Source organism: Amborella trichopoda, chromosome 7 (assembly GCF_054954075.1).
Source record: "Amborella trichopoda isolate Santa Cruz 75 chromosome 7, AtrichopodaSantaCruz75HAP2 v2.0, whole genome shotgun sequence".
In the NCBI taxonomy this organism is placed as follows: domain Eukaryota; kingdom Viridiplantae; phylum Streptophyta; class Magnoliopsida; order Amborellales; family Amborellaceae; genus Amborella; species Amborella trichopoda.
Genome location: NC_142342.1, coordinates 15,869,182 through 15,895,119, shown reverse-complemented (window position 1 = coordinate 15,895,119; position 25,938 = coordinate 15,869,182). Strand labels below are relative to the sequence as shown.

Below are 25,938 nucleotides of genomic sequence, written 5' to 3'. Positions count from 1 at the left end.
AAATTATAAAGTGCCACACACAAAAATAAAGGAATTTATATAGCTTTTATTTTAATCCATAGTTATACACCTCTCAATAAAATTAGTAGTAACATTCCAGAATTCATATAGCTTTTATTTTAATCCATAGTTGTACACCCCACGATAAAATTAACAGTAACATTCCCACAAGTGGAGAACCAAACACTAATCTAATGTTCACTATAATACTCAACACTGCACTGCACCCATCACTAGAGTGCAAAGAGCGAAAAGGCATCAAACATGGTTTTAAAAAATGGTTGGATTGTTGGTTCCGAAACGAACCACTGATTTTTTAAACCGTGCTCACAATATTGCCTTGAAGGGCATCCAGAGGCCTAGAGCCCCAATTGTGTTGGTATGAACTCAGCTTTCGTGAACCTCCTGGTCTCTCTTCATCTTTCCATCCACCTTCAATCCCCCCACCTCACCCTTCCTTTGTGTCTGCCCCCAGTTCTTGTACTCCATGGATTGGTTCTGCCCCCCATGATTGCCACCCTTCTTTGCTCACGACATCCCCAAATATGACTGCATGATCACCACCACCGAGCATGAGGTCCCCCATGAATGCTGCTCACGACATCCCCCAAATATGACCTTGATCACCACCCTAGCATGCAGTCCCCATGCCACCCTTCCTTGCTCACAACATCCACCAAATATGACTGCATGATCCACCATCTTAGCGTTAGCATGAGATCTCCATGTCCTTTCCAAATAAGTCGAGGAATTGCCCTTTACTAGTATGAGGTCTCCATGGCCTTCCCAAATAAGTCGAGAAATTGCGTGGCTCTCGGTCAAGAGCAGCTTGAATCCCGTATCTTGCAGTCAGGAGCAGCTTGAATCCTGTATCCTGTGTAGGTTCAAACCTACCATGAGCAGTTATCATGTTCTGCTGTTGGGGCATCGGCCTGCGTGGAAAAATTTGACAGTTTTGAAATAGTGCGGCTGTGTTACCGAAGATGAAGTCAATAGTACCATTGATATGACAATCTTTATAGAACCGGTGGAAGGAGTGGGTGTAGAGGGTGTCTTCGTAGGCCGAGATATTGACCCTCAGGAAAGCAGCAAAGTACTATTGGACATATCCTGTGTAGGTTCAAACCTACCATGAGTAGTTATCATGTTCTGCTGTTTGGGCATCGGCTTGCGTGGAAAAATTTGACAGTTTCGAAATATTACGGCCGTGTTATCAAAGATGAAGTCAATAGTACCATAGATATGACAATCTCTATAGAACTGGTGGAAGGAGTGGGTGTAGAGGGTGTCTTGGTAGGCCGAGATATTGACCCTCCGGAAAGCAGCAAAATTTGATTGGGCATGGAGGGCTACTGCCTGTTGCTTGGTGGGGCCAGCGGTGTTGACAACGGTGAGGTCGCAGCCCATGAAGCCATCACCAAATTCAGCTCCAATGGACATGGAGGGCTACTGCCTGGTGCTTGGCGGGGCCAGCAGTGTTGACAACGACGAGGTTGCGGGCCATGAAGCCATCACCGAATACATCTGCAATGCATATAATGAAATTAAGAGGGATGCGTGTAAGCTCATGAACACCCTTTGATGAGGGAGTTGCAGTCATTGACATAAAAACGAGGGATGGAAACAGAAGGTGAGAGAGAGGCACAATATACAAGACCATTAACTAAAAGCACAGAGAGAGGGAGCATGGATTAACATAAAACAGAGAGAGCGAGGCTCACTTGGGATTAACATAAACAGAGAAACGAGGGATGGAAACAGAAGGTGAGAGAGAGGCACAATATACAAGACCATTAACTAAAAGCACAGTGAGAGGAAGCATGGATTAACATAAAACAGAGAGAGCGAGACTCACTTGGGATTAACATAAAACAGAGAGAGCAAGACTCACATGGTGTTGAAGAGTTGAAGGTGAAAAACCCATCCCCAACATTCCTGCTCCTTGTGATCAAGGTCTTCTCCATCCCCTCTCCCATCAACATAATGTTTCTTCTCTTTCCCCACCTCCACATTCTCTTGTAAACCCCTTCACTCACTAAAATTGCCCACTTCTCTTCGACTCTCGTCCAAATTTGCGGCCTCTCTCATAGCGCTCTCTCCCCACCTCCACATTCTCCCTGTAGACCCCTTCACTCACGAAAATTACCTACTTCTCTCCGACTCTTGTCCCACTAAAATTACCCACTTCTTTGCAACTCTTGTCCAATTTGCGGCATCTGTCACAACACCTGTTATCGTTGTATAATCCCAGTCCCATCCTTTGCCACCATCACAATAACCCCTACTTTCACCGAATGTGAAACTCTCCCCACGATAATAAATCTTTATCAGGTTATTGAAATTTTTTTCCTGTGGGTTTCCCGTAGGTCTCTTGATCATGGCGAGCGAGTTACTGAGCATACAGATTATGGGTACAAGGATTTGGCTAGCCCTTCTCCTGAGATCTTTTGTGAATCTTGCTCGTGAAAGCCTGGTCACAAATGTCTTAATTGGTTATGACGGCACTGAAATGTCTTAATTGGTTATGACTGCACTGAAAAGGGCTTTCAGGTTTGCTGGAGTTGATCACTTTTTTTTTTTTCTTTAACAAAATTCCAATCTCTTTTTTCAATGTCCGTGCATCCCTTTTTATAAAAAGGTTCCCTTAAAAGATAACTACCCATCCAATAAACCTTTCCTAGCTCAACCTTTCCTTCCTTGAGATAAATTCAAGCACGCCTCAACTCCCTCTTTACATTGCACGCATTCATTTTGATTATCTTTCTTCCTCCAACAATAAACAATCAACGCCTCCTATCTTCCCTTATCTTCAATCAACCAGCAACACCTAATAAGGACCAAGCTTGCACGTCTTCTAAAGTAAAGTCCAAATTTTTCCTAAACTAACCTATAATAAAAAAAAACTTATCCCATCTAAAAACTTGCTAAAAAAATGTTTAACCTTACGTAAATCAAGAAAGAATACGAACCTACCTAAATTAATACTTGTTAATAAAAAAAATGGATTTAATCAGACTAACCTAAAAATCCTATTTTGTATAGAACCCTAATTCCTTGTATAATTTCATGGTAGTCCTTCTTTCCATTTTTCTTTCAAACAGCATAAAGAAGTCTCTAAAGATTTCATCGTACCCCTTCATTTCTTATCTTCCTCTTTTATTGACTTTGGACCATACAAATTAGCCCCCCAACAAATCTTTTTATATCATTTCATCTCAAAAAATTTTTTAACCCTATTTTTCCCTTCTTCTTATTAAAAATAGTTTTTTGGTTGAAATAACATAAAAATATTTGTTGGGTCTAATTTTTATTATCAAAAATCAATAAAATAGAGATAGAGATGAGGGGTCATGCCATTTGAAAGAAAAAATAGAAAGAGGGTCTACCATGAAATAAGACGAAAAATTAAGGTTCTATGTAAAATTTTCCCATAAAAATAAAAAATCAAACCAATCTCTAGAAATAAAATTAACAAAAAATAAAATTAAAATTTTGAGCATCCAAATTTTGATTTGCATCAGTCATGCCAACAAATTTCAATTCATCCAGATACGCCAATAGACCCTCAACAAGACAGACCAAGAATTTTCGACCCATCCACCATGGGGAGAAAGATACAGAAGTGATGGTGACGAGGCTCAAAAGACTGAATGTTTTTAGATTGTTAGATTACACATGGAACCTCCATGTAGACAGTAAGAGCTAGAGTTTTTTAGAAAAAGGAAGAAATTGATCTTCTTGAGAGTAGAGAACCAGCAAGTTTTATGCATATTAGCCCATCAAACCATCAGAAGAATGCGTCATTTGGTTAGGCCTGCCATCCTGAACATTTACATTAGTATAATTAAGCCAACCATAACCAAGGAATAGGATAAATTTACGAGCAAAAGTCCCCTCTCTTTGGGTGCCAATGTATGATTCAATTTTCGACCACCATTTCTGATTTCCAAATGAGCTAGGGTTCGATTTCATCTCTCCCTGGAGTAAAACTGATCGACCCCGAGTTCAGGCTTGGATTAGAAATAGGCCAGAACAACTATCAGGACTCGTGAATTCAAAGCGACTTTTGAGTGATTCCACGATTGTCCATTAGGTAGTCAACACCATGCAATATGCTCTTAATATATCTCCAACAAATGGTTTAGTTAAATTCAGGAAACTTTCTCATAGTATTTTTCAGTGCTCTTTACTGATTTTTCAAGCTCGACCATCCACCATGAACCCCAGTGAATCTCTTGGCCGAGAAATTAAAAAATAAGAGCCCAATTTCAAGCAAACATTCAGCCTAATTTTGATTGGGGTTGGCATTCCATGATGGCCATCAAAAGGCACGGAAGGTTGCTCTGTGTCATGTCCCTTGCTAAATCTGCGAGAATATTTTACAAAATTTGTTGAGAAGATTGATTTTCTCTGAATTCATTAAAAGATGGCAGTTTGGTAAATCACAAGGGCTGAAGATGCCCCATCCTTACATAGTTTCAAATGACCACTGATATACATTTGTATTCTACATCAAGCATAATCAACCTACGGTTTCACAAAGCTGAAAACGCATACCAATAAAAAAAGGGTTGAGACTGAGTTCAATGGATGTTGTCATTGCCTGTACTTCTCCATTATTCTACGTGCTTCTTCAAGAGTCTCATCCGTGGAGCTCGTCCCATCACCACCACCACCCCCTCCTCCCCGTCCAGGCCCTTCATCCTTGTTCAAGGCTATGAACACAAAGTATATGAGCCCCATCATGGCCTGCATGAAATCATTGCTGCGTAATATACATTCATCTGAACTACGCAAAGAAAAAGGAAGGATGTGCCAATGTAATCAAGGAGCACAAAAAAATTTCAACTGAATTAATAATATCTAAGATCTAAAAAAGTGCATCCTACAGGTATTCTTTTTCTTTCGTTTCAAGAAGAAAGGTAAAATAGTTTTGCTCATTAGAAGGTTTGGTGAATCACAAATTTTTAAGAGCTTCCTGGCTTTAGGCTTACATCACACTTGCATCAAGATCTGAGAAGGATTCCAGCAAACAAGCTGACCCTGTTTTCTTGTACCTCAGGCTTTGGCCTGGTGGTAGAAACCCCAACTTTGTAAGCTGGTAGGTCAAGGGTTCGGCTCTTGAAGATGTTCCCGTAAACAAATCATGCTGACCAACCTTTTTTTTTTTTTTACCAAACATCCTGATATGGCTGAGGGAGATCAAGGGTCTGAACCATTGAAGTTGCCCCCAAAGCCCAAGCAAGCTGACCTATCTATTCATCTATTACTGACAGGTTTTTCATTTTTGTTATATAAATTAGCATACAAAGGAATTACCCTTTGGGCTTTGACTAATAGTAAGAAACCCAATTTGTGCACAGGAGGCCAAGGATTCAAACCCCTGATGTTTGTCCCAAATTAGAAACCAAGATGATCAATCATTTTTTCTAGTATTTGGATTGGGATTGATCAAATAACATGTTGACATTCCAACACTAATAGAATTCAATGAAGAGCAGTTCTGAAATTTGTGTGTATTTTTAACTGGTTTAAATCGTAAAGTCATTTGCTTTACTGTATAAGGGCAAATCTGTCTTTACTCAAGATGTAAAATTATATAAATTATAATACATGAATTAGGGTTGTGCCCTGGTGTGTGTTTTCATGGTAAAATAGTGTGTGCCTCTTTTCTCTCTTATTTTTTTATGTTTTTCATCATATCAGAGCAAGGTTTTAATATGCCCTTGGCATGATCAACTCTAATCAAGGTAACCCATGTTTTCTTCTAGAAGATTCAGTATCTCTTTCTCTTTAAACCCTGATCTTGCTTTCTTCATCTTTACCCTCTTTCATCATTCTCATCCTTCTTTCCTAAACCATAATCTTTCTCTCATATTTCCACCACATTAAGGGAGCCTATTGTTTGCATTACTATTCATGCTGATGTTTACATTACATATTTCAGCTGCAAAACTCTTGATTCTCTCTTAATTAAATATAAGACCCTAGATTTTGTTTGGAATCTCAAATATTGATCTTCATAACCTATTTCTTTTTTTCTTTTTTTTTTGAATGGCCTTCATAACTTATTTCTTTTGTTGGGAAAGTCATAGGTTAGCCCACTAGCTCATAGCTACATATGAGCCCAACGGCCCAAATTGAATCTAGACCGATCTGACGGTCACGACTTCATTTCGTATTTTAATTTTAATTTTTTTTCTATAAATCCAAATCACATAAAATTGTAGGCGGCCACTCTTTTCACCAAGGCGAACCTAATAAAAATATTAAAAAAATAATTTGCAAAACATAACTTGACTAAATACCCTTGAAACGTTTTGGGGTATTTTGGTCAATTTGTTTTTTGCAAATTAGTTTTTGATATTTTTATTAGATTCTCCTATTTTTAAAGAATACACGTCCAAAATTTCAAGCGCTTTGGAATTTTGAAAAAAAAAACTACAATTCAAATACGAAATGAGATCGTGACCATTAGATCGGCCCCAATCTGGGTCGTTCTCCTTTTTTGTTCTTAAAATCTAGTCCACGGCCCTAACTGCTTTTCTCCCTCATGCTCATCAAAATCTAACTGCTGGTTTCGTTCCCTCCTTTCTTCTTCCTTGAGATCTCGTGCCCTTTTGCTCTTATCTTACTCTATTAACAATAGCCTCGACGTCTTCTTCTACTTCCATTGGTCTTCTTAATCCTCAATTCATACCTTTTAAACCTAATGCGTCAAACTATTTCACTTGGAAAGGTTTAGTTGCCTTTTGCTCTTATCTTACTCTATTAACAATAGCCTCGACGTCTTCTTCTACTTCCATTGGTCTTCTTAATCCTCAATTCATACCTTTTAAACCTAATGCGTCAAACTATTTCACTTGGAAAGGTTTAGTTTTAACTTGTATACGAGGCCAGCGGTTATTGGGATACATTGATGGTTCACCAAAGCCTCTAATTGAGTTTCTTACAAAACAAGAGATCAATGAAGGTGAAACAACTAAGAAAGTTGTTTGATCCATAGTTACAAGGAGTGCCTATGTAGGGGTCTGCTTCCTCCCAGGAATTTGATCCCACGCTCTGAGTGATTTGATCTCGATACCATGAGCTTCCTTGCTTATTTGGATCTCGTTTCCTGAGTAATGGAAACTCGATTCCGATAATTTGGGAATGGGTTCCCTAGCAAATGGAATCCAGATCCGCAAGCCCAAATCATAGCTCCAATGTCTTTCGGAGCCATGATTCCATCATATACCAGGAAACGAGTGTCCTATATGATGGGAGCGACCTTCACCTACAAAGTTTTTTATTCGTAGATAATAGTTGGTGTCCCTCAAATTTTCTATGACATGCACACATTTCATAACACTTGTGTTTAATTTCGAAGAAAGGCAACTAGAGAAGGAACAAGAATGGAAGGAGGTCCAAAAGTTAGCCGCGTCGCCATTTCCTTATGAAGTGAGGTCACAACCAATACATTTCCTTTTAGAAGATAAAAGGGATATGTTATACAACCTATTAATGGTGCATTTCTATCGAAATAAGATAATATTATGTACAAGTCTCTCTTAGTACAGTTTAAATGGGTTGCGCAACATTGTAAACTATCACTGTATTGTAATAATGATCTGATTATGTTGTGTCTGTGTACAATCGTCAAGTGGATGTTTATCAACTTACGTGCGATATGAAAGGGTAAACTATCACTGTATTGTAATAATGATCTGATTATGTTGTGTCTGTGTACAATCGTCAAGTGGATGTTTATCAGCTTACGTGAGATATGAAAGGGTGACAGTGGAAGGACAACATTGGTTGTGGCATGTCTATTGTTCATACGTAAAGGAAATTAATCCAAAAATGTTAAAGGACCTGTAGCCCTGAAAGCCAAGAAATCACACCATCTTAAATACTTAAATGAATTTTCTTGTCAATCTTCTAAAGTTAATCACTTTAATCCTATAAGCAAAGGAAAAAAAAAAAATGCATCTCTCTTGATATTTTCATATTCATGTTTGAGATCACATTCTTATTCATTGATCGCCCAACCCGAAAATTTTCTACTTCCTAGGGAGTAGACTATCCATTTACTCCCTCGAGCAAAACACATACTACGAATGCTTCTTATGTATCAAATTTTGGGGATTTAATCTCTACTACTCATGGAATAATCTCATTAAAACAAATTTCCAAAACAATCTCTCTATATACTAGGAAAAACTAGTGCCTCAAGATTGAATAGAAATCTTTCCAATTTTAGAAGGGGCTAGAGCTGAGTGTCACATAACTCAAAATTCAAATTTTTTCTTTTAAAAGTATTCATCAAGTAATTCTTATATAATTCCCAAAATTTTAGGGTAAAAAAATCTTCCTAAAGAGGTGTTTGAGCAAGGGAGTAGATGCACAATATACTCCCACGGCAGCATAATATATATGATCTTACCCAATCGTCCAAAATGCACCCCTTCATGTTGCATTAATTCGAACGCATGGAGCAGTGCATAACTAAGCAAATGTAAAGGCTGTCATCTATATCCAATTGCCATGATTTAGGCATGCAATGCATTTATTGACCTTTCATGGCAATTGATCCTATATCTTATCAAGTTACATTACATTATTCATGAAATCATCCAAACCAAAATCGACTCGATCGAGTTATTTCCATCAGCTTCAGCACACGTTCAGCAGTTCCAAAAAAAAGTAATACATGGACTAGTTAGTGACCACGCAATTGCTTTGATCAAGTCCTATAACCTATATTGCACAACTATTACTTGTTATCTTCCATTTAATGTTGATGGCTTATTGTGTGTACATGTATCATGGCATTTACTACCATTCACACCCATGATAGCTTGATGTGCAACATATAGAGGGGGGCTTGATCTCTGCTTTTACATACGAAAGCCATTGCGCTAACACGCATCCATTTTCTTGCTAGTCTGATAATAGACGAATAGTCTATCCTACCTCTCGAGTCATCCGACAAGTAGAAAACTAAGACAAATACAAATGCACCAACAGCCTCATCATCCCTCCTAATTCTGTTCTTCTATGAAAGGCATATGAGGAAGTCCCAAGTGGGTAAGGGAAACTGAGACGGGATGGCACTTAGTACTCCAACCCTCCAAGAGCACTAGTTAGCCTATCCAGCTGCCCCACCTGAGTATCTTAGCCTACACTACCCTTAGACCACAACAAGTACTACAAGGGACAACTACCAGCACAAAGTGACCAGGCAAGCACCTAAAGAAATACCAAATTGTATTGATGTAAGAAGGGAAGCTTTACAAGAGAGTGAGGGGGAAGAGCGAAAGGGAGGGGCATCTCCCCAAAAATAATAATAAAAAAAAGGAGAGAGGGATTGACACATTAGAGAGATATAGAGAGAGAGGCAGTCAGGAGGGACACACATTGGGCCAACTAAGGGGCATGTTTTTTGAGAGGTCCATGGAACTAGGAATGTTTTGGTGAGTCAGCGGCTCACGTATTTTGACAGGTGGCACGCCCTCTATTTCCATATTGAACATGGCTTGGAGGTTTGAATTCCTAAACATGGATAATGATAAAAAAGCTATGACGATTTTACTTTTATAATTTAAATGTGTTCCTGTAGATTTATTTCACTATCCATTTCATTCCTTTAGTGTAGGAAAACTTTCTTTGTCGACCATCCTTTTTTTGGGGTGAATCTTTGTCGGACTTCCTAGACGACGTCCAAAAATAAAATTTCTATAATTGACTGCAACACCACATTAAAAATCTTTTGGGACCCTATATGGATATTTAATGCTCTAGTCAATGCTAGAAATTGTAATGAATGTGGTAACTGTGTAAATGAATTTCTTTTTAACGTTTATATTGTAAAATGAAATTCAATATAATATTTCACTTGGTAAACAGATAATAATGATACTTTGAACAGTCATAAATACGATGATTTTGAAATTAAAGTTGAAAATAAATTTTCAGGCCATTACAAAGATTTCTCCTACTGAAAAATCACCTTTCGACATTATTTGAAGGTATGTCTTACTTTGATTGTTTAGGGCCTCAACTAAACCACACCCTTCATATGGTATTTATTTATTTTTTAAAATGATAAATACTAGTGTAGATGAATTAAAAGTCATAAACTAATATATTAAAATTGATATATATTAAAATTTTAAAATGAAATTCAGCCCACTCAATAAAGCAGTCTTAGCAGGAATATGCGAACTCCATTTTGGGATTCAACTGGTGTCCTAATTTGATTATAATCGTCAGCCCCAGACCTGGAAACACAGGAACTAACATAAAGTCTCAAATCTAATATACAGGCTTGGGGTGATTTTAGCCCCCTACCTTACGACTAACTTCAAAAGTTCAAATATCAATATGTGATTTACATCTTCACTCTTAACCCATCTGATGGGTCACCAATTAAAATTTCAAATTTTTCCCTCTTCAAACTCATTGCCCCGTAATTTCTGTATCCGACAATCTATATGTTCCCTCTCTCTCTCTCTCTCTCTCTCTCTCTCTCTCTTAGTTTCCCAAACCCAGCAACTTTCTCTTCTACTTCTCTCCCAATGACCCCAATCTATATCAAGATATTCATTGTTATGACCCTAGCAAATAAGCGGTAAGCGTGCCTCAAAAAAAAGGGTCTCCCCTTAAAACATGGAACTTCGGCAAGAGAATAAAAGCTTAAAATAGACAGAGGAAAATTGACCTCCACACTCTCTTGCCCATGGTTCGTACTCATTCTCTTGCCCATGATCCCTGTTCTCTCTCTCTCTCTCTCTCTCTCACAGTATGAGCCCATACTCCTTGTCCCCATACTTCAGATTTGCTCACAACTGATTCAAATTAGGATGTGGTTTCTTTAAGTCAGCTGGCTCCTGTACACGTGTCCTCTCTCTATGTTACATTTTATGGACGGCTTTTTATATCCAAATTTTTAGGGATTCATGATCTAGGCCAAGGTCATTATGAATAAGAAAAAATTATAATAAAATAAAAAAATTTAAAAGATTATGATCGGGTAACTGTGAACATGATGATTAATTTTCCATTATCATTTTGGACAAAATTTTCTAAGATCTAAACTATATTGAACATCAACATAAACTAGAAAAAATAGAATTAATTTTCGAATAAAAACTTGTAATTTTTTATGAATTTTATTTGGACGGTTGATTTGTAGGTTTCAATGGGACAACCACATTTTCACATCCATCTTTAAGATGCATGTTAGGTGCATTATGGGGTGCACATGTAAAATTGTGTCCCCTGATGCACACAACACTCTACCAGCAATAATAATTCACTAATTACACAAGGAAAAGTCTTAAAAACGCCATAGGGCAAAAATGAATAGTGTTTCACCCATCTAGTAGAGCTGTTGTGGTTTTACGTATTTTTCACGTGAAAAATCGACTGCACCGGACAGGGCTATGTCTGTTGCAATTGCAACGGACATAGCATGTCCGGTGAGTTCGATTTATCCACCCCGCCCCAAAAAATCGGACGGCGCCAAGCCTATGGGTGAAAATATTGTTCATTTTCACCCATAAGCGTTGCGTAGTGGCTTCCAATATTGGACCGAATGGATAATATGAACATGACTATGGAAAACAATGACTCACTGCTCGATAGGTTTGATGTGTAACATTTTCATTTTTGATATGTTAATAATGGCCTCTTTGGTGGACAGAGGGAGTGGGCAAGAGAGTGGGGGGAACAGATAGAGTGAAGTGCTATGGGTTATGCATCTTTTCTACCAATGCTTTCATCTATTCAACCCTAATGCCCAAGAATGTGATTCCAAACATGAATATGAAAATATGGAGGGAGATACATTATTTCTTTCTTCTTTTTTTTTCCTTTGCCTATAGAATTAAAGTGATTAACTTTAGAATATTGGCGAGAAAAGTCATTGAGTATCTAAGATGGTGTGATTTCTTAGTGTTTGAGGCTGTAGGTCCTTTAACATTATTTGGATTTATATTCTTTATAGGCGAACAATATACATGCCACAACAAATCTGGATCGTCGAGATTGTTGATATTGTATTTTTTAAAAAAATACAATACTAACTTATATATTATAACTCGTCATTTTCAGATCACAAAATGTGCATTGGCATTTTAGGTGCACATACTAACCAATATTCATGGTCTTGCGATCGAATCTTGTCATCGGACATGTTCTAAGGCTCATGCAAAGGTGCATGGCCTTTTGGGTTTTTTTTTTATATTATAACTTATCATTTTCAAATTACCAAATGGGCATTGGCTTTTTGGGAGCACGATTTATCCCATATCCATTGGTCTAATAAGGGTGAGGAGTTGAGGACCTTAAACTTTCCCTTAACCCGTCCCAAGCTCGAGTAAAAGAGATGCGTTGAGTTAGGTAGGCACCCGACCTAAAACTTTGAACATCTTATCACTAATCCTAAAAGCGAAGAATAGAGGAACATAATTCATGTAACCGACCCCAAATCATTAGGATAAGGCTTGATAGATGATGATAAACCAATGGCCATCCATCCATTATCACCCTTTCATATCTCACACGAGCTTATAAACGTTCACATGACGATGGTACACAGACACAATAAAATCAGTTCAGAATTAAAATATAGTAATAGCTAACAATGTTGTGCAACCCATTCCAACTATTCACAGAGACTTGTACATAAGATTACCTTATCGATAGAAATGCACCATTAACAAGTTGTGTAATACATCATTTTTTATCTTAATGAAGTGAATTGATCGTGACCTCAATTCACATTAAAATTGCAATGTGACTACCTTTTGAACCTCCTTACAATCTTTTCCTACTCTAGTTGCCATTCTTTGAAATTGGACATAAGTGTCATTACCAAATATGTGCTTCATAGAAAATTTGCGGGACACTGACTATTATATCATCATCAGAGCTTTTTTCCAACTATTTGGGGTAGGCTACATGAATCCTGGTCCGTCATTCTGCTCTATCAACACCGACTATTACATATGAATAAAAAAACTTTGTAGGTGAAGCTCGCTCCCATGGTATAGGATACTTGGTTCCTGGTATGATGGAATCGTGGTTCTGAATGACATTGGAGACATGATTTGGGGCATGCAGATACGGGCCCCATTTGCTAGGGAACCCATTCCCAAATTATTAAAATCGAGTTTCCATAACTCCAGAAACGAAATCCAAATAAGCAAGGAAGCACCTAGAATCAAGATCTGGTCATTCAGAGCGTGGGATCAAGATTCAAGGGTGGGAGTGGAGCCCTACATAGGCACTCCTGGTAACTATGGGTACCACAGTACTTTTTCTCTATTTGTCTGGAATTTTTATAACTCTTAACACCTTGTTGAACAGTTTGGTCAACCAGCATATGTCAATCTCCCCCATGCACTTTCAAACCTCTAATGGGATATCATCTCATTCTAAAGCCTTTCCTATCTTCATCTTTCTCAAAGTTTCTTTTACTTCAGACATCCTAATCCTACGAATGTATCTATGACCTCCACCCTCATTTATGTGAAAGGTTCCTCTTAACACTATGTTTCCATAGTATTCATCATTTAACAATTTTTGAAAATAAATTCTCCACCTTTTATTGACCTCATCGTCTTTACCAAGGCCTTTTGATCCTCACCGTTACTGCATTTAATATGATCTAAATCCCTATAATTCTCTCTCTCATTTTTGCTAGTTTGAAGACATCATTTTCGTCTTCTCTTATTCCCAGTTTATTGTATAGATTATCGTATGCCTTAATTTTAGCCTTATTTATTATTTTCTTGGCGTTTTCTTAGCATTTTTATATTCTTTCTAAGTTTTGAACATCTATACTATATTGTCAAGCTTTATAACATGATTGTTTTTCAGTAGTAGCTTTCTGAACCTCATCACTCCACCACTAAGTTTCTTTATCAGAATTTCTTTTCCCTTTAGTTTGTCCGAAAACTTCTTTTGCCACTTTCTTAATACAGTTAGCTATCTCATTCTACATAACATTAAATTCATGCTCAGAATTTTATTTTCCTTCTTTTCCCAATTTATCCCTAAATAAGTTTGTTTTCTCCTTTGTTAAATTCCACCAATTAGTTCTTAGACACCTATTAATTTCACTCTTCTTTCATCTCTTTATGCAGACATCCATAACCACAAGCTTATGTTGCATGGTCAAACTCTCTCCTAGGACAACTTTACAGTCTTTACACGATGATCGATCTACCTCTTAACTAGAAAGAAATCTATCTAGCTTTTATATGATCCACTTTTATAAATATTAAATGTTCCTATCACTTTTCAAAGTGGGTGTTTGCTATTGCTAGGTTGTAAGCCATAGTAAAATCGAAAATAGCCTCACCCATATCATTTCTTTCCCCAAACCATATCCCCCATGTATCCTTTCATATCCTCTACTATTTTTTCCTACATGACTATTTAAGTCCCCACCTAAAATAGTCCTCTCTCTATTTGGTAGTTCTTAGACTAGCCCATCCATGTCCTCCTAGAATTGTCTCTTAATTTTTTCGTCTAGTCCTACCTGTGGCGCAAAAGCACTAATTACATTAATTATCTCCTCCCCTAACACAAGTTTAATTAATATGAGTCTATCACCTATTCTCTTTATATTAACTACTTTACCCTTTAAATCTTTGGCTACTATGCCTACACCATTTCTATTATTATCTTTTCTTATATACCAAAGTTTATATCCATCAATTTCCTTAGCTTTTTCCCCTTTCTACTTAGTTTCCTATAGGCATTTACGAAATTTATATATGATACCAAAAGTTCACTCAGTAAATATAAAAGACATTGTACGACGCTCCTGGAAATTTAATATCATATCAACTTGTCGACTAAACCGACCAATAAAATCAAGACTGATTTGAGTTGTGGAAAACAAGAATATGATATGCTACAGTAAGATGCAATAAAGATACTGCAGACAGATCACTAAAAGATAAATTCTCATGCTTTTCTACTGCCTAACTAAGAACCAAACAACTACATGGACTAATAACTTAGGCAGAAGATCTAGAAACTATGACAACTAACATTGCACAAAACCTTGACAAGTATCCGATTCCATGCTCAAGGTTCACATGTGTGGGATATTAGCCCCTTCCCATTAATGAGTATTTAGCTGATGCTGGATTCGTGTTAGCTATTAATTATTGGAGAAGCCAAATATATAGCACTATAGAAATTGAAGAGGGGAAAGCAAATAACACCTTCTCAGACTAGGAATCAAATAGAACACATACCAGAACAAAAAATGCTGTCGACAAAAGGGATTTCAACACATAAAGAGACAGAGTTAGGGTCAGCACAGCAACACCGATCCTTGCTATGGGTCGTGGAACAGAATCCTGACATCACAAATACTGCAAAAATGTGATAATGCAACACCATACATAAATCTAAAGAAAGCATTCAAATTTGCTTGGAAATCAGAGTTTAGTTGCAAAGAGAAAAGCAGTAACACGGAGAATATCATCTGCAATGCAACAACAAGAAACCTACAGGCACAAGATTAGTTCCAGCTTCTAGGCCATCCTTGCCTACCCTCCATGCTGTTTGAATAACTGTTTCATGAAAACACATGATGAAGTTAGAAAGCTAAAAAGAGAAATACCTTCTATCATGAGATTACCAAGCACAAATGTTGGAATGTACAGAAAACAATAATGATCTAACTATTAATCACTCCTAGAATGTCAATTCTATGCAATAACGTAGAATAAGATGCAATCAAAAACTCGATGAACATAAAATTGTGTAGGAATCAGGTTTGGGCTTGAGTAGCTAGCAGCTGATGTTTAGCAGCACTACATCCCAAGTTCGATTCCCACTGCTGAACTACCCCAAAAAAAGAACATAAAATTGTACTTGGCCTGGAGTGCAAGGATCACTAGAGCTTCAAATAATCATGGAATTATTGATTTATTTATACTTTTGCAAACAGTTCTGAAATAACTTCATATAACTCTCTAAATTGCATGTCTGTATGAAATTATATGCAAACTGCAACCATGAGGGCAACAGGTAAAATTTCTATGAATGTTCCATCTGCATAACCTCAAAGTCCTCAGAAATATTCCATACCTTATGCGCAATGCCAAATTATATCTTAAAAATTCTATGTCTAGCAAAGTTTCGACTCAGCTCAAGAGTTACGACACTGCAGAGCCCAGTGACTTGCAGACTTGGAGACTCGCAAATCATATATGGAGGGTTTCATCAACACGTCAAATAAATTAAAAGAATAGATCTTTAAAAATAAAATAAACAAATAAAAAAGAAATGATATCATGAGGTTTGGGCAACACCCATACCCTTCAAATAAAATTGACAACGCAGCAGGAAAGTCCAGAAGTTTAAATTTGTTCTACTTCTAATTGCTTTTTCCAAAAGGAATCTGGACAGAGGCAAGACAGGTTGATTTAGGTGAGTCCCAAGTATCAAAACAGAGTCATTCATTACGGTGTCCAGAACGATTTGAAAGTCCTCTTTAGAACCATTTAAAGTTGATAGTCCTCAATAGTTACGGAACTTCCTACTCCTCAATAGTAAGGGTGTCATTTTGCATAGTGAACTTCCGCCTCTAGCTTAAGTCACAAATGTTAAATCAATAGCTCAATTTCCACAAAAAGGGCCAACATTTCAAAAATCAATGACCAACTAAAGCTAAGGGGCAATGCTGAGCACAATGGAAGACTTGTATTATAACCTTCGTTATGAACGTTGTCAAAAAATGTGATTAATTTGGAACTGCACAGAAAAAGGAATGAACATGTAAGAAAAAGGACATAAGTGTGACTCAAAAATTATTGGTTGGCCTTTCAAGCTTTTGCCTAACATTCAGTAAAATATCATAGAAAATGCTAGGACCAGCCAACTAGGGGGAGGTATTATCCACAGAATGGAGGAACACAAGACCCAGCTATAATAGGCATGTTCAACTCCATGGTTGAATGTGTCTAAACATGCTCGTGAAGGGTGACCAACGGTGCTACATGTAAGTTTAACTATAAAACTACTGGAAAATACCCATTACATAATGAATTTGTTAAACCTTAAAGCTTATATGAAGTGACAGGGGGCCAAAGACATAAATTCACAGCAAAAGAAATATCCATAAGCAATTACAGAACAAACCCAATAGCATGAGTACAATGTAAACAGACTCTTGTTTACTACTCTTCCATTGAGTAAGAGGAATTCCAAGAAATGACAGTACCCAGTAATGAATTGAAAAGTACTAGGACTTGCCCGCTATGAACCAAGTAACAAGATCAAGCGATACAAATGAGGCACGTATGCAAGCCAACTATACCAATCATATTCATATGATAATAATATGAGATCATTGAGGTTCAGCAACAAATGGTGAACTGTACAAACTGCACCCATAATATGTGGATGAGCAACAATCAAGACGCCTAAAATGAATAGATCGCAAACAATTTCAACCATCTGTGCATGGTATGCATGGTACTTCACATTCAAGTAAGAGAAGTACTCACTCACAGGTCTGGAAGAGCACAAGAAGTGAGACGCTGTATACACCAGTGTTATAATGCTATATATCCTCTAATATACAAGTGACTTTGATGCCAAGGAACTATCTCAATACTTGTCATTACACACATCACTGTGGCCAGTAAGGTAGCAGATAGATATTACAGTAACCAGGGATACCCTTGGATTTTAGAACTTCTTTTACACTAAACTAGCTGGGGTTTGTGCCGGAACCCACCTGTTGTATTATTTTTCATTAAGATTTACAACGCATGGGAAGGAGTGGTTGTGTGGTACAATATTTACAATAGACCTCACTAAGAGTCTGTCTCTCACTCTATGTACAGAATGAACTCAATATATTTGGGTTCTCGCACTTCAAGGTCTATTTGGAATTTGTATTCCTCATCTTTCATATGTTACTTTTTTTTTAAATTCCTTGTCTGGGGGATGGGGAGTTATATTTGCTTTAGGAATACTATTTCAAATTTTCCATGTGATCTCCCCAATTTCCCATGAATTGTATGATGATTATGATTCTTTGCCAACTGATTTCTTTCTTTCCACACAGGAATTCATTCCAACTTAGTACTACGAACTCCAAATTCTATATTTGATTTGTATTTGGCGGATTGTTATCAATAAGGCTCGAATGATGATGATAATGATGATTTACCGAATTGTCATCAATAAAAACCATAATAGCTTTCAAGATGTCCCTTACCAATACCATGTATCTGTAATCAAATGGACAAACAATGGCCTATGATCCAAAGGTCAAGCTACTTTCTTGTCTATCACCAAGCTCCAAGAAATACGACTTTCTTTTCATTTTTCACACTCATCCAACAAGATACTAAGTAACCTCATCTGAGTATCGTAGGTACCAAATAGGGTGTCAAAACCAATTCTACACGACACATAATTGGCTAATGGGTCAAGAAATTCAAAACGTGATGCCATGTACAAGATCAGTATATTCCTCAGTTCTTGGAAACATCTCAGGAGCATCTTTTTTTTTTTCAAAGGAGCGTCTCTAGAAGAAAGAAAAATGACAGGCGAATAGACAATTTTCCATAAGGAACTGCCCAGGGATCAAAAGTTTTTGGAGCAGGAATGCCACCCAAGTGTAAGGTTTAAGGAACTTGAGGTAAGAATGGCCTGGCATTAACATGTACAGTGGGAATGTAATGATGTTGAGTATGGTAGATACCAACAGATATCCTATATAGTTAGATCCAGAGGTAAAGAAGGTTGTGCTTTTGATTTGCTATCTCAAAGTTTGTCAATGACTTAAATTTTGAGCTTGAGCTTACATGAGGCATTCAACTTAAGAGAACACACAATGATTACAGAGAAGAAACTACATGACGACTACTAGCATGAATGTTACCTATGAAAAAGAAGTGCATAGGTTCGCATTATCAGCAAAACTAATATTTGATGATCAATTACTAAATGGCATAAATGCATAGAAACCCTAAGCTTTGTTTTTGGTTCAACAACTAGATAAGATCTCCATACACTGGGTCATCATCATCATAGTTTTTTTCCAATTAATTGGGGTCAGCTACATGAATCCTGGTCTGCCATTTTGCTCTATTAAAGGTCATACCCTCAGTGAGGCCATAAGTCCCCATGTCTTTTTGGACTACTTCCAACCACGTCGTTTTGGGCCTACCCTTTTTCCTTTACAGTCCTTCCACTTGAACTAACTCGCACCTCCTAACAGGTGTTGTACTCGGTCGGCACCACACATGGCCAGCCCACCTAAGTCTACTCTCTCTCATCTTATCACCTATTGGTTCCACACCTAAATTCTCCCTAATGGATGCATTTTGAATGCTATCCCTTCTTGTCTTGTCACTCATCCATGTCAACATCCTCATCTCCGTTACATTCATGCTATGGGTATATTGTTTTTTGTCCAGCCAACATTCTGCTCCATAGCGCAAAGGTGATCTCACATATGTCCTATAGAACTTGCCCATCAACTTCATTTGTATGCGGCGATCACATAAAATTCAAAATGCACATTTCCACTTCGCCCACCCAGCTCTAATTTTGTGTGCGACATCTTCTTCAATCTCTCCATTTTCTTGGATTATCGACCCAAGAGGCATCAAGATCTAATTAGAGGCATCAAGATCTTTATGTATAGGATGCCAGCTTGTCAGACAGCAAATAAAACCAACACACGCACAGCATGAATCCATTGAGAAAGTTAAAAATAATGAAAAACGATGAAGATGTTCATACAGAAATTAATGCATCATTAAGTCTCTAAAACTTCTTTCACCAAATATAGCAGTATTTGCAATGGGAGCAGTGAGACAGCAGGTCAGCATCAAAATGACTACAGATCTAAACATTACAATGGAAGTGGTAAGGCAGCAGGTCATCATCCAAATGGATAGATTGGATGGATGTAATACATATACTAAGATCTGATCAAGGAAGGCCATCATTACTTACCCAAAAAAAATAAAATCAAGCCACATTATCACAAGGGTTATCACACTAAGGATCATAAGTAGAACAGGATGTATAGGCATTTACTTCCCATAACATGTCAACTTGACTGATCGAGATGATTAGGTCACAGAACAGTCATCAATTAAGATTGCATTTTGGGGGGTTGACTATTTGATAATTCACAAGCCAACTGTCATATACAGCAATACAGGAAAGCCTTAGGACACAAGGCCATGAGTTAAGGTCATATGCATGACAGGATCCAGTACTCCAGTTCAAGCTCTACAGTCATTGTTTCTAGGAAAGTGAACTCTCTTATACTCTTAATAGAAAATTAACTTACCAACTACATTAAGCATTCACCACTAGTTAAAGAACATATGATATTGGTCATAGTTTTGTTCATAGATGGATGCTTCTGGCAAGATTTGGAAAATGTGTAAAGCATCCTTTAAACCAAAGAGTGGTTTCATCTCCAAAGCCTCGATCTAAGAATAGGAATCCATGTCAAGATCAAAGGATCATGTTATACCAAATACTTTACTGACAATATGAGTAGGTACACAAAAAGAAAGCCAACACTGCCCATATCATTTTAGATCTACAAGCTATTTCTGGATGAAACAAAATGCATGCAACATAAGGAAATGAGAAAAGAAAACAATGTTCATGAGAAAATAAAACCAGAACCATGAGAGATTTTGTGTTTCTCAAAAAAGATCGATGTAAAACCATCTTTGCTCAAATTATATGGGTAAGTTGTCCCTTTTCCTTATTTTTATGTTTTTACAGCTAGACTTACAATGGAGTGTGTTGCATTTTGTTTTTAAATAGCGAAAATATGATACCAAAATAAACAGCATGTAATATTGAAACAGTAATGAAATAATATGCATTATTTCTCTTGGATTCAGGACCTGAACACAACCCAGCATGGTCTGAGGCTGACCTGGACACTAACCCAAGGATCAAGAACCTAGACCTGAACAAGGATAGTATTATATACTCTCTCTCTCTCTCTCTCTCTCTCTCTCTATATATATATATATATATATATATATATATATATATATATATATAGAGAGAGAGAGAGAGAGAGAGAGAGAGAAAATACATATATAACACACACAAGACAATTTTCCCTTGCTAGATAGAGGTCACAGTTACCCCTAGCCATCAGATGTAAAATCCGATGAAGTGTGCTACAAAGTTGGAGAAAACAAATTTGGTACTTGAACACTATGAACAGTACACCTCCAACAGCTTCATTTTGCATTGATGTGACCTTCTTGTATCAAAAATAAATGATCTCTCTCTCTCTCTCTCTCTCTCTCACTCCCTCTCTCTCTCTCTCTCTCTCTCTCGGTTAAGTCAAGCAGACCTTGATAAAGACCTAGATCGAACGGGACTGGTCCGACCAGGACCCTGTTAGGTCAAGATGTTGACCCCAATTGGTCAGGATAAACCTGACAAGGATCCAAGTCTGTTGGACCCAGACCTGATCCAAGGTCCAGACCTAGATCTAGGCTCAAGTCAACTCAGGGTCAACCGCCCCATTCTACAGCCGTATATGTACATGAAAACAAGAAAAGTGCAGCACAAAAAAAGGGGTCATTAGTTATCTAGAGAAGACACTAATGGAATCACTAGGGAAGACAGGGTAACTGCATTTAGTCAACAACATCACAGTTCAATGGACTCATATCAGGTGCACCGACTCTAATTATTTGGTAACAAGAAATTAAGAACAAACAATGGTTTATGAAAAAAAAAGGCAGAAAGCAATAAGCACACCGTAAACAAAGACCATATAATCCAAGACCAGATAATCAACTGTACAAAGATTCCCATGTGTAGGACAAGACCAAGGTGGTAATGCTTATCTCCATCCATTTCTTAACTAGCCATTGTCAAATGAAACAGGAAGGCATCCAATAAAAGAACATGTCCACCTGCAAGTCTCAAAATTGAAAAGAAGACCATATCAATCTTTGGTTCACATGACAAGGCACCATCTACAACTGCTATTGAATTTTTTTTTCTTTTTTTGGGTAATGCAGTGGGGAAGACAGGCCCGTGCACATTTTTTCAAATATTTTATGAGTTAGTTTTTTAAGGTGTTAGTGGGGTGGTGTACGTGGGAATGAAAACTACAACGTGGTGACTAGGGTGCGGGGGTGTTACCACCACGACCCCAGCCCCTTTCCCACTTCCTATTGGATTCCTTCAATAAATGTAACTTTTTATAAATACTATCATTTGAACACAACATAGAAAACATCCTCACATGCAGAAGGATGTTCAAAATCAGAATAGCAAAATAAATGGAAGACCAAACCAGATATGCATCCAATCAATAAATCAAGAAGTCGCCCAAAACAGAGATATGATTAAAACACACCAAACGAACGATACCCAACAAACGATCATATAGATATGTCAAACATATGAACAGCACACGGACGATGAAAAGCATTGCTCAAAACCTTGTTCATTAGAAATATGCAGCATCTCAACTGAAACGGACCAGAGAATAATTACAAAGAACTTCCTCAAACAACACCATAAAGCATAATTGAATACAGGAAATGGAAGAGAGAGAGAGAGAGAGAGAGAGAGAGAGCACCTTTGGAAACGGTTGAGCGCACAGCGACAACAGTAGCTGGAGTTCGGTAGTGGAAGCAGGGTTTGGGGGCAGTTTTGAGAGAGAACAGATGGGAAGGACGATAGAGAATACAACTGGGAAAATGGAAGAGAGAAGGGGTGAATTCGGAGTAGAGTTTAGGGGAATTCAACGAAATTTGTAGAGCCATCAGCAAGCTCAATACCTACAAAGACACTCTGAGCTCAGTTGCAAGTGAATGAAATGCAGTAAAGAGGAACCCAGATTAAACCTGAAATTGGCAGAGCTTTCTTTCTCTCTTTAAAGAAGCAGAGCCTTCTTTCTCTCTCTATATTTGCCGACGTTTGTCTCTCTAACTAGAACGGCGGGTGGCGTTGGGGAATAGCGGGATGCAGGGACGTGCTCAAATTTGAGGCTGAGAAGCACCAACCCTGAGGCAAACGTATCTTATGCGAGCACTTGAAGTTTCTACATCGCGCTGAATCTTCGTCATCCGTCCGATAAATAAATGGAACGGTTGCGATGAAAACTTTTTGAAACATAACAAATTTTGACCGTTTATGATGAGATGGGACGGTCAAAACAAGCTAGCACAGTGTTACAAAATCAAGTGATTTTGCTTCATAGTACCCATGATCAATGTGGAAGCATTTCGCGACACAGAGCATCAGCTACCGTCCTTACGATGGACGGTCAAGATGAATCAGCGGAATGAGAAGCATGCGCCAGTAGTATACCCGTTATATAGTACGTGTAATTTCCATCGTGCTTATCTAATAATGGACGGAGAAGATTAACTATTGTTCCACTTGCATGGACTATATTGGGTTGAGTAGGACACTGTTCCTCACCATTAAAGCAGGCCACATGGTGCGAAGGGAAGCCCATGCATTTGGCCTAATGCCATGTTTGATTCCTTGGAAATGGCTTTCTAAGGAGAAGCCTCCCTAAGAAACGGTCTCTCTTACAATTAGCATCTCCTAGTATGGATAGCATATGGTAAAAGACCTAGAATATGCTTGTCCACTATTTGGATTGCTTGGAAGACTTGTCTCCCAAAAAATTATATAATATATTATTATATAATGGGTAAGTTTTTTATGCTTCCCTGGCAGCATAGAAGTTCTATCATCTTTCTTATCCAACCTTCCATTTTGAATTGTGGGCTAAGATTGCCCCAATCACAATGTCACATCTCTTTACTATTTTATTTTTAATTTTTTTCTATAAACTATTTTGATATCAAATTTTGGACGTCCATTCCTCTATTAAAATCACACTAGTGAAAAATATAAAAAATATATTTTCAATAAAATAAAATGACCAAAATACCTTTGAAAGTTGCAAGGTATATTTTTCTCATTATATTATATCCAAAATTATTTTTAATATTTTTTATAGGTGCGCCCCAAATGAGAAGATAGCACATACCAAATTTCATATTCATACAATTTGTATAAAAAAACTAATTGAGACGTCGGATTTAAGATCAAACGGTGAATGACTCTCTTGATCAAAATTGGACAGCTGGATGGTAGGGGGAGGATAGAACTTCTATGCTGTAGGGGAAGCATAGAAACATTTCCCTTCTAATTGTATGTTATAGTAGAATGTGGTGAAGAATTGTTATAAAGAGTCAGGCACTGCCTAACAGAGAAGATGGAACACCGCCGGACGACAGAAAAGAAGAAATGTTAGATGCATGCAAGAAAAGGCCGTGGGTCGTTCTTGTACAGGAGAGACAAAACCTTATCTTCATTTGTTGAGCCCAGCCCCTACCTATTAGGACAATAACTACTTCTCCAAAAGGGTATATCCCTCACTCGTCTGACCGAACATCTGTCCTTTTATCCAACTGAACGAACATCGCATAGTCGGGGAGCCACAACATTGGCTCACAGGTTATGGCCTTCTTCAAATCTTCAAAGGCTTCCTTGCACCTTGTTGTCCAATTCCATGGTTGATCATTATTGAGTAGATCGGTCAATGATGCCACCTTTCTCGAGAAGCCATTGATGAACCGCGTATTAAATATATATTGATTATTATATCATTATCATCATCAAAATATTTTCCCAACTAATTTGAATCGGCTATACGAACCATGGTTAGCTATTCTGATTTATTAAGGGTTATACTTTCAGTGAAGTCATAAGTCCCTATATCTTTTCTCACTACTTCCAACCATGTCTTTTTAGGCATACTCCTTGCCACTATATCTTTATGGGTATACCCCTTGCTCTTTTTTAGCCTTCTACTTGAAATGTCCCAAATGTATTCATTTTTAATTTTATTTCTTCAAGTCTTGCTACTCATCCTATTAATATCATTATCTCTGCTACATTTATTCTATGGATATATTATTTTTTGTCTGCTCAACATGCTGCCCCTTAGAGCAAAGTTGGTCTTAAAGATGTGCTACAGATCTTACCCTTTAGCTTCATTGGTGGGGGTGGCAATGGACCCATATCCAACCAGGACCCGACAAGTATACCCAACTTAGGTTTGGGTATGGGTTCACATTTTGGACGCACGAGTATGGTCTGTGTCCAAAAGTGCATACCTGGATATTTTTGGGTACAGGCACGAATATGGGTATGGCTATACCCGATCGTGCCCGGACCCTTTAGTTTATATTAATATAAGTTATAATTATTTATAACAAAAAAAAAACTAAAAACCTAATCAATTCCCCTTTTTTTTTCCAAAACCTCGAGCCTAAACCTTCAAACTTGTCGCTTCTGCCCCCTTGCTTTTGCCTCTCCTACGCCCTTGCTTCTGGTAAGAGGAATCATATTTGGTTATTCTCTTCTTCTCTGTTGTGTTTTTACTGATAATTTGGGGTTGGTGCTCTTGTTTTATACAATGATATCGCAGCCAAACAGGCTGATACCTGGGGAGGATCACAACAACACCCTTTTTGTAGGAGGAGGCAAGAATATTTACGATCCTGACCATCTCTATGGCCTCCTCCATCAACCAATCCACCACTCCTATGATCACTAGAGCAACACTTTCAGGTCTCTCTCTTTCTCATTATTGTGGTTACAAAACCTCTCTCTCTCCTGGGAATCTCTGTTGGCACATATGGCCATAAGGCCTCGTGTGACTAAAACCTACAATTGTGGGATGGAACGCTTACAATTGTGGGAGAAATACTATGGTTATTTAACGTTCATATAAACCAACGTTCATATTGTATGGATATCTCTGAGATCAAGACAGACCATTCTCAAATACCCGTTGGAAATATAAATGTTAAAACCTTTTTCTTCTACCTATAAAAAGGGAAGCTAGAGAGAGGAAAAACGCGTCAGCAAGAAAAA

The 25,938-nt window shown here is 37.7% G+C and overlaps 1 protein-coding gene and 1 long non-coding RNA gene across 2 annotated transcripts; both read right to left on the bottom strand.

Moving 5' to 3' along the window:
- Positions 1–83: 83 nt before the first annotated feature.
- Positions 84–2,600, bottom strand: LOC148781277 (uncharacterized). Its single transcript, XR_016059603.1, has 2 exons — positions 1,892–2,600; positions 84–1,524 (listed from the first exon to the last, which is right to left on the bottom strand). It is a non-coding gene; the product is annotated as an uncharacterized LOC148781277 (long non-coding RNA).
- A 1,787-nt stretch (positions 2,601–4,387) lies between these two features.
- Positions 4,388–25,588, bottom strand: LOC18426027 (uncharacterized). The gene is made up of 7 exons (XM_088871033.1): positions 25,506–25,588; positions 24,445–24,552; positions 22,884–22,910; positions 22,616–22,728; positions 15,517–15,578; positions 15,258–15,362; positions 4,388–4,749 (listed from the first exon to the last, which is right to left on the bottom strand). The coding sequence occupies exons 1-7, from the start codon at positions 25,586–25,588 to the stop codon at positions 4,597–4,599; spliced, it is 651 nt and encodes a 216-aa protein (XP_088727159.1). The 3' UTR covers positions 4,388–4,596.
- Positions 25,589–25,938: the final 350 nt, after the last annotated feature.